Source organism: Molothrus aeneus, chromosome 2 (genome assembly GCF_037042795.1).
Source record: "Molothrus aeneus isolate 106 chromosome 2, BPBGC_Maene_1.0, whole genome shotgun sequence".
NCBI classification, from domain to species: Eukaryota; Metazoa; Chordata; class Aves; order Passeriformes; family Icteridae; genus Molothrus; species Molothrus aeneus.
The window spans coordinates 21,754,338-21,766,467 of NC_089647.1; the positions used below are offsets into that span (position 1 = coordinate 21,754,338).

Here is a 12,130-nt window from a genome sequence, read left to right on the forward strand (position 1 = left end):
GCTGCAACAGAGCAGCCTCCAGTCCAACACCAATGCTCTCAATATGCCTGTAACTAGCCCCAGAAATAACCGAGAAAAATACTACCAGCAAATCACCTTTGCATCTACTACACTTCTGTCTACTGCAGAACCCCCAGAAAACACTGTGAATGTTGAAAAATTTAAAAGCAACGCCAGGATCATGAAATCTGTTGGGACATACAGCTGGACAGAATGCTCTTCTTCGTTCACTAACTTTATGATTTCATGAGTGATTTTGGTACGATCTCTATTAAGAGTTCACAATTTAGCTGGGTAAGGTGATATACTTTGGTAGATTTATTATAATAAACATTGACATTGACATAAGGATCCTAGCTTCCTTACTACTGGAAAAAGGTCATAATTTGCACAAGCTTTTAATTCCATGGAATAGAAAACTACTGAATATGACTCACAGAAGTAAGTTTCAAAACCTGTTGCATGATCACCTACACATTAGTCTTCAATCACCACCTTCCAGAAACCTAAAACAACATAGTCCTCTGGTCCAGAGGTGGTCAACGGATCAATAGGAAGTGGTACAAGAAACATCATTTTCCAACAATATAACACCTTGCACAGTCTTAATCACTAGCAGCATCAAACAGCAATATTAATCCACCAAAAATTTAACATTTTACACAGTAGCCTGCATCCAGGAATCCATTATGAGTATAAAGTGCCTTTTAAAGGAGGGAATGTGTATTTGCCACCCTCATTTATCTTGACTCATTTTGATTTGGTTAAACTCAGAAGATCCCTGAGTTAAGCATTAAAGCAGGCTTTTTGACTAAATTACAAATAAATAGATAGTAAAATCATTGTCACTGAAGGTAATTGTTAAACTTGCTTGAAAGCTTTCAAAACACCACAAAAAGTCAGTAGCTGTAAAAGACAAAAACTCAAGCCATAAAAATTGAGAAGATTGCCACCAAGAACTCTGTGGCTACATCAAATTTTCAATTGTAATGATCTGAGAAACAAAAGAATTTGGGCTCTGAATTAAATATAGTGGATGTTCTGCATTTGTCTTGCTCTTCTGGCTTCTAATCTAAGCTGCCTGGCTCTCTCTTTAGCAGCTAGTTCTGCTGCTTGTTTCTCTTCTCTCTTTCTTCTCAGCCAGCTGTGGAGAGAGAAAGAGGACCAGAAGTACTGGCAGTTGTAATTTCAAGCTTTACATTATCCATTCAAAGGAGATTTGTCCCCCACTTAACTGTAGCCCACCATGTCTTGTAGGGTGAAGTTGGGTGTCATGGCTGAGACAGTCTAAAAGCCTGCCATACCCAAACACAGGAAGCACTACCTTCCCACCCCAATTCCCCTCCTTCTGTACCCACCTTTACCTCCCCCCTTTTGTTAAACTGGATTAGCTTTATGCTCATTTCATGGACTGAATCAACCCAAGGTTGCTCCAGAATTGGCAACAAGGGTTAGAGGAGGAGATCCCTTTTTTAGCAGAAGTAATTCACTCTTTTCAGCTCAGGTCCTGACAAATAATTTCACAGCAGTGAACAAACATCATCAAGGAACTGATGTATTTTTTTTAGGGTGTAAGTTTGAAAGGGCATATTCATATGAAAAAAAATCCCTCCAAAACAATGAGGATTTCAGTAGCAAAGATGCACCATAAGATAGCTACAGTTTGAGATGATAGACTACAAAAGTTTCAAATGTGGTCTCTTAGGAATGACCCTACTCACTCTCTAAAAGCTCTGTCACAATCCTCTGGGCTTGGATAAAAGGCCACTTCTTCAGTTTGGCGTCTCAAGACTTCTATCCGTCTTTCTCTCACATATTGTTGGTGCTTTTTTTTAAGCCATAAACTGTAGGCTTCTTCTGGATCCCTGTGCACCTCCTAATTAATAAAAAATACATGTATACACAAGGGTTATCAGTAAATAACCTTTATAATAATCTTAATAATTTCATTATAATAGGGGTTTTTTTGTATTCTGCTGGCATCTCCCCTCCATGAAACACACTTTATAAACACACTAGAGCATATGCTAATCTGGCATAGAATGTATACATGAGTAAGCATTCAAAGCACCATGTTTAAAAAAGTGCTGAATTTAGATTTTCCTTTAGAACAGCATCTGAATCTCCAAGTTTTGATTGGGTCATGTGCATTAACTGCTTACTAACAAGTTCTGATGGCAAGAAACACACTCCAAGTAGTCTTCTCGCTGCTTTGCTCACTCAGGGCTCAATCAAGGCTTTCTCCTGGTATATGGGAGCATCACTGTATCCCCTGTGATTTTATAGTTAAATTCATGTGTGCTGCTTCTACACTGCAAGCCACTCTGCTAAGTAGATCAATAAAAACCTGCAGGTCTACCTCTTCACTGAAAACAATGTAACAAGAACATTTCCCATTGCTGTAAATTTTCATACACTTAGCTAAGAAGGCAGATTTAGAATTTGGCTTTCCTATTTAACAAGAGCACTACAGATCCCAGTTCCAGATTAGGGAGAACTTACTTTGATCCTCAGCTCTTCCAGCCGCTTTGCACGACGAATTCGCTTTTCTTGTTGTACCTGTTCTTTCTTCTTTTGTAACCAAGCTTTAAAAACTATTTCGTTCTGTCTTTTCCTCATTTCTTCTAGTTCCTTGTTCTTTTCTTCTTCCTTAGGTAGAAGGAAAACTGAATAAACTTCATTTTTAAGAGAATGATCTTAATCTGCAAAGAGTGTTGCAGGCAATAAATAAGCCATTTGAATTGCATGAGACACACACTAAAATACAGATGAAACAAGAATACTCAAAAACTGCATCACAGCTGATACAACATTTGGGAAGAAATTGCTTGGAGCACTTCTGTTTGTGATATATTCAGACACTTTCAGTCTAGTCCTTTTTGTGATTACCTCCGTTTCCATGACACCTCTTGACTCACAGACATTCAAATAGCATCAGGCAAAAACTCTTAAAATTAAGTCTGCCCAATATCTCTAGTTAGCTTAGAATCACTTTAAATGGATACATTTAAAAAAAAAATGCAGCTCTCCGGCTTGATGGACCACTGAACCCTAAAGGATATATAGCAACACATGGATTGCAGGCACTACCTTATTTATAAGGACCTTTTTTGGACATGAAGTTGCAATGTATTTACTTAAGGAGTATAAATAGCTTCAGGCTTTTTCCAAGTGTACAAAATTATATTTACAAAATTGAGAAAAGTTTCTTTTACTTATGAATTACATTTTAGCTAAGGATAAGTATCTACAAGGAAGAGAAAAAGTTTCAATTAATGCTTCAGAAAGCTGATTAGGACATTTTTTACCAGGATTTACTCTCTTTGACACAAAAGCTATAATCCCAACTCATTTCAATACTTCAAGAAATCTAATCTTGCAAATAGATGATGTTCCTCCCACCTACATACAAGTTTGGAGGATACTTATATACTCCAAACTTACCTACATTATAAGGAGGTTGATTACGGCGTCATTGATGATTTTAAGGATTTGGTGGTTTTTACGAAGGTTGAGGGCCATTGGTTATTTCTGCATGTGGATATGAGGATGATGAGGATGGATAGGGCAAATGATCCTAAGTAGGCTTTGATTAGGCCTGAGTGGAACGTAGTGGCGGTTTTGGTTGCTGTTAGTTGTAGGTTGGCGAGTCCTTCTGGGCCTAATATTTTGTATCAGGATAGGTCGATTAGATGGGAGGCAATGTTTTGTCCTCCTTTGAGGAAGTTGGTTATGCTTAGGCAATGAACTAGGGGGTTAAAATATCCTAGGGAAGTTGAAAAGTTTGAGGAGGATATAAGGTACATACAAGTTTGGAGGATACTTATATCCTCCAAACTTACCACTTCTAATTTACTGGAATGAAGGAAATGCCACCAAAATGAAGCAGATAGATTCTAGTAAAGTCAAGAAATGTTTAATGTCTGTGAAATCCATCACAGAATGGAAGAATTCCATTCCAGAATGAAGAAATAAGGTAACACATGCTTACTTTTCCATAAGTCAGCCAATAAAGGAAGAAATTTAGCACACGCTGCTAGGAAAATAACCTTCCTTCCCCTCACTATCCTACATTCTACATTAAATATACAGAGCATGTTTTCAAGAGATCTAGTCTTGTGTGTGCAAAAAAGCCACTTCAATTCCTCATCAGATTTCATTCCCCTCATTACTAAGCTGAGCCTCAGCAGCCTTTTCAAATAAAGCAGCCTAGAGCTCTTTCCACAGATAGACAGTAACCTTGGAAGCTACTTAGCCAGCTTAATTAGTACATCATGGCAGAGAAAAATGGCAGATGCTTCATGCTCCTTTTATAGAGTAACACACATAGCAAGTTACCTTTTTGCAATTGTATCATTATAATGCAAAAAGAAGAAAAAACATCAACATTTTTTAACTCTCTGGTAAAGATTTCTGAAGTCCTCATTACAGCTATCAGAGGCTGACTCTCTCTTATATTTTTTTTCTGTGTAATGAGCTGAGAAAGAATTAAAAGGGTTCTTACAGTCAGTCTGCTATGTAAATGTTATATTATGACCTGAATACTCTCCCATGTGATAATTGCCCAATCCATACTTCTTGAGTACCCAGATGTGCCCCAGCCTTACTGTGGTTAATATAAAATTCCTGCACTGCAGTATAATATGTGCAGATGTGACACCATGTGCTACATTCCATAAACTGTGGGACTGTAAGAGAACCTAGGTAGAGAGAGAGCCAAGAAGCAAAAGCAGCAAGAAAACTGTAACAGAAGAAGGCCCATTTATGAAGGATGTATCAAATAAACACTTCATTTCTCCTCTGAGCAAGGCATGATCCTATGCCACTCTGGGAAAGGAGCTTTGAAAGATTCTATACAAACCCCAGAGAATTATTGTTTTTATTATTGTTGTTGTTATTACTACTACAACTATTATTGCTGCCTCTTTTATCAAGGAAGAATAGTGTAAATACCCTGAGCACATAGTCTTTGTGGAGCAGAGGAACAGGATGGTCACTGTGATTTACTTTTCTCTATGTATTTACCTGTCTCTTCAGTCTTTCTTTCCTCAGTTCTATCTGCCTCCTTAATTCTTTTTGTCTGGGAGTAAGAGTGTAAGTGGAGCTTTTCACGGGTATGTTTGCAGACTCAGTCTTCTGTTTTCCCAGATTTTTTGCACCATTCAAAGCAGAATCTGGCTGCTGCTTAGAGTCAGATGGAGGCATTTCTTTCGCTTGAGTGGCAGTGAGTTCTGAAGTCTGTTGAGTTTCAATATCTGTAAAATAAACACTTATTGGGGCCAAAATGCCCTGGCTTTCAATATCACATAAACTTAAGAGTTCAAACTTTCCATCTTTTTCCACTAGAACTTTACCATTTGTCTTCTCCTCATCTGAGCCAGCACGTTCTGAAAGTGATGTGCTTTTCTGTCCCTTGTTAGAAATATTCAGCTGAGACAGCCCATCTGAAACATCTCCTCTTGCAAGGTCAGTTTTACCAACTTCAGCACCTTTTGGACGAAGATCCACCTCATCCACAAATTTTAATTTCCGTTCTCTTTTTTCATCCACAGGAGCCTGATTTTCCAGCTCTTTGTTGGCTTCTTCAATCTTTTCCAAGACGTAACGCTTTATTTCTTCATCCTCTCCCTCATCCAGTTCCTGCTCATTTTCCAGCTTGGATTCCTGGATAGAGCTTTCTCTCTCAGCATCAGATTCATGGTCGTCCTGTTCAATATCTGCCCCAGATTGCAAATACTTTTCATTAGAGTATAATACTTTCACATTTACACCTGCCTCTGAAAGCTGATCTAGATTTTCTTTCATTTCTTCATTGTCTTCCTGAAAGTTGTCTGCTGTTTTAAGAGTTTTTGCTTCAACATCCTCTTCCTTTTCTTCAGGATTCTAAAAAAATTAAAATAAACTAGTCTTTTCTCTCAACAGAAGAGTTATCAAAGAAAGAGGAAAGAAACAGTGAGAGAGAAGAGCAGTACAAACTATCTGCATTCTAAACCAGGTTGTCAAATAGTGCACGTCATAACTAACAGCTTTTTTGGCACTAACAAGTCTCTTCATTCTCTTCATGTTCACATTCACACAAAGTTTAACTAACCAGTAAAGTGATTAGTGACAGCATAAAACTGCAACGGGTGTTATACAAACAGTTTACGGAACACAGAAGTACTTCTGAAAAAAAAATTACATTTTCAATGAACACTGAATTTTTTGCTTGACAGATATTAGAACCAAACTAACCAGTTTGCTGAAATGTTTTTCATTATAAATCCAAATAACTTTCCTTGTCAAAATTCAGTTAATGCACCTACACATTTCAAGCAATACTGAATTTGTGCCTATGATTCCAAATATTACTAAATTTTGTCTCCTAAATAACACAACTAGTATTTAACGTATCAAATACCTCTTTTTCACCAGGGTTTTGTTTTTCTTCTTCATCAGTTAGGCATTCCGTGTCTTTTTCAAAATCATCCTCATATTCTGCATTTTCTGTTGAATCACCCACATCTCCTTGAGCTTCCTTTTCACTCATTTTGATGATGTGTTAGAGTAATACTACAAAAAGGAGAGGGAATAAAAAATTTTCAAACTGTAGTGACACCCACATCCAACTTGTGAGCAGTATTAATACAAGCATGTTAGACAGTGCCACAGGACCTCAGGACTAAGGATCACCAATGGCTCATAAACATGACTGGTTTTGGCCTTTCCAGCTCTGGCTACTGGAAAAAAGTTTGAGTTAAAGCAATTCAAGGGGATTTAATGTCTCTGACAGAGATTAAACAAGAACTCATGATCTCTTAACAGTTAGCCTTGGGCTTGGACAAAGAGACCACTATTTTATGTTAGCTAGAAGTGCTACAAACTTCTTGCTTGTATTTTACCTTGTTTATATCTTAACTTGTTTAAATCCAGTATAACTTTAAACACTCATTAACCTGTTAATCAGGCTGGATATAATCATGCTTATGACAAAACTGAAGATGAGCCACTATAAGGACTGAATCTTTTAAAAAATCTTTGTACTGCATAGCACACAGGTGCCACCAGCTCCTGCAGGACTGCTTAATTGCCAGTGCTTGGTGCTTCAGGCTGACTGCCTGCTGCCCCTCAGCTCAGCTCTCTCAGTACAAGGCATCTAAGATGCAAAAGTTTAAAGATACGGACACATTCACAAGCCTAGAGAGCTGATTCTGCTCTGTTCATAGCTTTAGCCCCTCCTCATTCCTTCAATAATTTATTACTTTTTACAAAAGCAGCACAGAAGAATAAAACATCAATTATTCAACATTCCTGTTCTTTTTGTACCATCTGCTGTAGGCTGGAAGGTGCCACTTCTATGTGTCTCTAGGAGGATTAATCTGTGTCATTTTCAATATACCAAAGATCATGACTGTTGTGACAGAAAAAGGAGTAATGGATACAAATTGAAAGAGGGGAATTTTAGGTTAGATATTAGGATGAAATTCTTTGCTGTTTTGGTGGTAAGTCACTGGAACAGGTTTCCCAGGGAAACTGTGGCTGCCCCATTCCTAAAAGTCTTCAAGACCAGGTTGGATGGTGCTTTGAGCAACCTGGTCTAGTAGAAGGTGTCCCTGCCCATGGCAGGAAGGTCACAATTTGATGAGGTCCATTCCAACCTTTTAACATTCTGTGATGATGTGGCAAGACAATATGGGGTGTAAGGGAGAGCTCTGGCTCTAGTTTGCCCTAGAACAGCAAGACAGCTCTTGCTGTGTGACCATCCTGCCCTTCCAGACAAGAATCACAGAATCAGAGAATCAACAAGGGTTGCACCTGAACTGTCAAATCCATCTATGCATTTTGTAAAAACCCCTTCATCCAGCAGATGTTGCTTAAATTCTTCCAAGCTTTTGTTTTCAGTTCTGATGAGCATCTCTGAGTTCTCAGTTATTTCTCCTTAGGAACACCAGCTCTGCTCCTTAGAACTCAGTATTTCATGCTGGTAAAGAGTGATGTTCTTTTAAACTTCAAAGATTAGTCAAGATTTGGTTTAGAGTGGTAATAAAGCTGGGCATTTGCTGCAAAATTGTTTGTACGGAAACTTTTAAAAGCTCTTTGTTTTTTCTGATCTATATGTTGTTCAAGAAAATCTGTCAGTTTTTTCACTTCTTTTTAGCTACCAATTGCCACTGGAATCGCTCATTCACACTAGATTTCTCAGAATTTAAATTTTAAGAGCTCATTCAGACTGTTGCCTTGGCTTTCCACACTGTATCTATTTCCATCATGTTTTTCCTGCACCACCTCAAATGACACGTAATGATTTTTGCTGGGAGATGCCCCTTCCTTAACAAATATTATTGGTTTGGGTGATGACATACCTGGGATCTTAATGGAGATTACTTTGCTCTAGTGCATATTGAGCACAAAAGAACTATTTCTCTGTGATTTCATTATTATGATAAGCAGATACAAAAGCTGCCCAGATGAATGGTGTCTTTAAAAAAATATGTTCACATCAGTCTGTGGCACTCAATACAAACACATTGAACATGCTGCTTAATTCATTTAGGTGAAGTGTAATAATGGGGAGCAGCATAAAAATCAAATTCTTCTGTTGTAAGATAAAGTAGCCATGGCTGAAGAGAGAACTTCCAATTCAATGACTTGTTTCATAGAATCATAGAATATTAAGGGGTTGGAATGGACCTTAACATCATCTAGTCCCAACTCCACCTGCCATGGGCAGGAACACTTCCCACTACACCAGTTTGCTCAAAGCCCCATCCAGCCTGGCCTTGAACACTTTCCATGATGGGGCATCCACCATCTCCCTGGCAATCTGTTCCAGTGTCTCAACACCCTCACAGTAAAGAATTTCTTCCTTTTATTTAACCTAAACTTCCCCTCTTTCAGTCTGTACTCATTTCCTCTTGTCCTGCCACTGCAGTTCGTGACAAAGAGTCCCTCTCCGGCTTCCTATGGGTCCCTTCAGGTACTGGAAGGTTGTAATGAGGTTCCCACACAATCTCCTCTTCTCCAGGCTGAGCAGCCCCAACCTTCCCAGCCTGTCTCCACAGGGGAGGTGCTCCCGTCCTCTTACCAACCTCGTGGCCTCCTCTGGACTTGTTCCAACAGTTCCATATCCTTCTTATGCTATGTCCTTCTGGTGCCTTAGGGACACCAGAAAATCCTGAATCAGCTCCTATTCTATTTTGGATATTATGAAGTAAAGGGATTCAGCATTAAGAGGGACCGAAAGTATTCAGAAAAATCTCAAATCTTCATTTACACCTGCTTCTGCTCTACTTGGGGCGTGTCTGCGGAGGGTGTGCGCTGTGACTATTTGTTCTGCACAACTTAGTAACATCTCTACGCGGTTACACTCAGGCAGTCACAACAAAAGGCGGGACAGAGCGACGGATTTCTGTCTCTTTGTCCTGCACTAAAACATACACGCATACACAGATCCACGAACCCGAACTCCACGCGAGGCAGTGGGGAACGTCCTCACCAGCATTCCCTGCTCCCCTGGGACACGCCGGCGCCGCTGCTCCCGGCCAGGGACGAGGAGCTGCTGCCGCCGCCGGGCGTTGCGGTTGCCGTGGCAGCGGCGGAACCGCACAGCGCCACGGCGGCTCCCGAGGGACAAACGCCGCCTCCCGAGGGACAAACGCCGCCTCCCGCTGGGCCCTGGCACCCGCGAGTAGGCCGGGCCGCACCGCCCTGTTGCCATGGAGGCAGGCCTCCCCCCCCCGCCCCCGTTTCCTTGTGGCACAATTCCACCTCAAAGGCCTGGAAATTGTGGGGAAGCAGAACGCTGAGGGGAGCGGGGGTACGCACCCCACCAGGAGAAGGGCAGGAGTGCGGCAGGCGGCTCACCCTGTCCAGCCGAAAGCCCTTCTTTGATGCTGTTAAATTATGCATTCCTCAGGGAGCAGCCTCGGTTTGTGTGTTGTATTATTCATCATGCTCCGGCTGGCAATGAGCAATCGGATCAGCCCAAGAGGCAGCAGTGTCAGGATTTGGGCTTTTGTTAATCACAGAATCATAGAATTGCTTGGATTGGAATGGAATCTTGAAGCTCCAACCCCAGTGCCATGGGCAAGGACATCTTCCACGAGATCGGCTGCTCAGAGCCCCATCCAACCTGGCCTTGAACACCTCCAGAGTTGGGACATCCACAGCTTCTCTGGACAACCTGTTCCAGCGTCTCACCGCTAATGAAGACAGCACTGAATCTCCAGAGACACACCTCTCTGTGTTAACCACACATTGCTCCTTGAACTTGGAAATGAAAAAAAAAACAAAAACAAAAACAAACCAGGAAATGCCCTGAATTAATTCCCATCTGGGGAAAAGAAAAAAAAAAAGGCCAAAAAAACCCACCCTGATTTACCTGTGGAGCCAGGGGGGAGCTGGAGGGAGTTGGCAGGTGCAGTCTCCTCTAGAGAGGACAAAACACCCCACAGGTAGTGGATGCTGTGCCCCTGAGACCAGCAGGACCCTAAAGAGCTGTGTGACCACCAGACTCCCCACAGAGCACACACAGAGCTCACTGCAAAGGCGAGCAGCTGTCAGCAGCCGTTCAGGGTGATAAAGTTCATTCAGCATCACAAGATGCTTCTTTTCCCAGCACTGAATTTTGGGGAATGACCCTACTCAGCCTTCCTACCAGCTGGGGCTGCAGTAGCATAGACCCCTCTGGGAAGAAAGAGGGAGAGAGAGAGGGAGAGTGTTTGCCTCACTGGCGGCACTGACTGTGGTGCCGATCACAGTCATGGCCACACACCTCAGAGGGCAGCACCTCCCCTGTACTAAAGGGTTAATGCTAATGAAAGAAAATACAGGCAGAAAAACAGCCACAAAGCCAGAGCTTTGATAACTCTCAGAGTAACTCAAGTAGGGTCCCCCTTTCGCTCAAAGTCAAATGGGACAGAAAAGCTGAACCCCTTCAAGGTGGGGTTCACAAGTTCTCTGAAGACATCTGTCAACATAGGCCATGTGCAATAGGAGGAGGCAGGACTCCATGACGACAGGGCTTCTGCTAATTTTACACCATACAGTGAAAAAGAAAACCAGGTTTTGACACTGGTTCTAGTGGGCTGGAAGGGCTCCCTTACACTTACCAGAGATGATGCTGTTAGCTGCTTGGCAATGGTTCCTGTTGTACTGGGCGAAACTTCAACCAGTGACCTCACCCAGGGAAAGCAGTTATCCCACCCTTGAAGGCAATATGCTGAATTTCAGACTTTCCACATTTCATTTTGACAAGTTCATAGCAGTCTAAAATACAGAGAACTGGGTACAATACCAAGGCTTTCTGCTCTGCTTTTATTGTAAGACTTATCCTTCATCTTAAAAGCCAGTGCTATCCTTTTAATTCACAAGAGATGCTTTATGCAACTAATTACAAATCAGCATGATTAAGACAAGGATTAGACCCTATTGTTGGGATGCCAAGCTGTGATATTTGATAATATTAACTTAATGATTTAAGGTCAATCAAAATTGATCTATGCAGTCATTAACCCACATGTCATTAAATGTTGGGTTTCAGGTGTTCCCGTGTGTGAGGAAGCTGCAGAGCATGGTTATGAAAAATGCAACAAAAACAGCAGTAAAGCAGTGCAGGGCTCCAAGGACAGATCCCAGCATACTGGCTGCTGTTTTCCTTGTCACTAATGCATCAGACACTATGTTCAGGGAACAGATTCATGGACAGTGAGTTTCACACAGAAAAGCTGGATAACATCTCCAGAGCAGCATTAAGCAAGTGCTTTAACACCTTTTTTATGTAGTGTAGGAAACACTGTCAGTTGACACTGTCAAAAGCTGCTGGGAGCAGGGTTCAAAGCATCCAGTCTCCTGCCCCTTCCATAGTAAAAGTCCCTCTTTCCTTCCCAGTGCTTGGCTATAATCACACCAATAGAGAAGAAAACACAACCACTTCCACACAGAGCCCTTCCCTTTCCCTGAGAGCACTGCCAGAGCAGCAGACTGTGTCACACATGCACACAGCCACATCAGGGGTTAAGTGCAACCCTGCCTTGCCTTGGCAGGCTCTCACAGCCACTGCTAGCCCAGGGGGACAGCAGTGGGTGCTGCTCCTGGAACAGCAGCCTCTGGCAGCTCTTACTATTCCTGCCTTTTAGGACAGAACAAGCCC

At 41.6% G+C, this 12,130-nt stretch overlaps 1 protein-coding gene across 1 annotated transcript; it reads right to left on the reverse strand.

Annotated features, from left to right (window-relative positions):
- Window positions 1-295: 295 nt before the first annotated feature.
- Window positions 296-9,554, reverse strand: CCDC181 (coiled-coil domain containing 181). Its single transcript, XM_066572076.1, has 6 exons — window positions 9,440-9,554; window positions 6,401-6,552; window positions 5,026-5,883; window positions 2,503-2,649; window positions 1,722-1,876; window positions 296-1,144 (listed from the first exon to the last, which is right to left on the reverse strand). Exons 2-6 carry the CDS (start codon window positions 6,527-6,529, stop codon window positions 1,024-1,026), a joined length of 1,410 nt encoding a protein of 469 aa, XP_066428173.1. The 5' UTR covers window positions 6,530-6,552; window positions 9,440-9,554; the 3' UTR covers window positions 296-1,023.
- Between the last annotated feature and the right edge of the window lie 2,576 nt (window positions 9,555-12,130).

Coding starts and splice junctions, on each gene's coding strand:
- CCDC181 (XM_066572076.1), bottom strand. CDS start 6,529: ATGAGTGAAAAGGAAGCTCAAGGAGATGTGGGTGATTCAACAGAAAAT. Junction 5,884..6,400: donor AAAACCCTGGTGAAAAAGAG/GTATTTGATACG, acceptor TAATTTTTTTAG/AATCCTGAAGAAAAGGAAGA. Junction 1,145..1,721: donor TGTGACAGAGCTTTTAGAGA/GTGAGTAGGGTC, acceptor CTCTCTCCACAG/CTGGCTGAGAAGAAAGAGAG.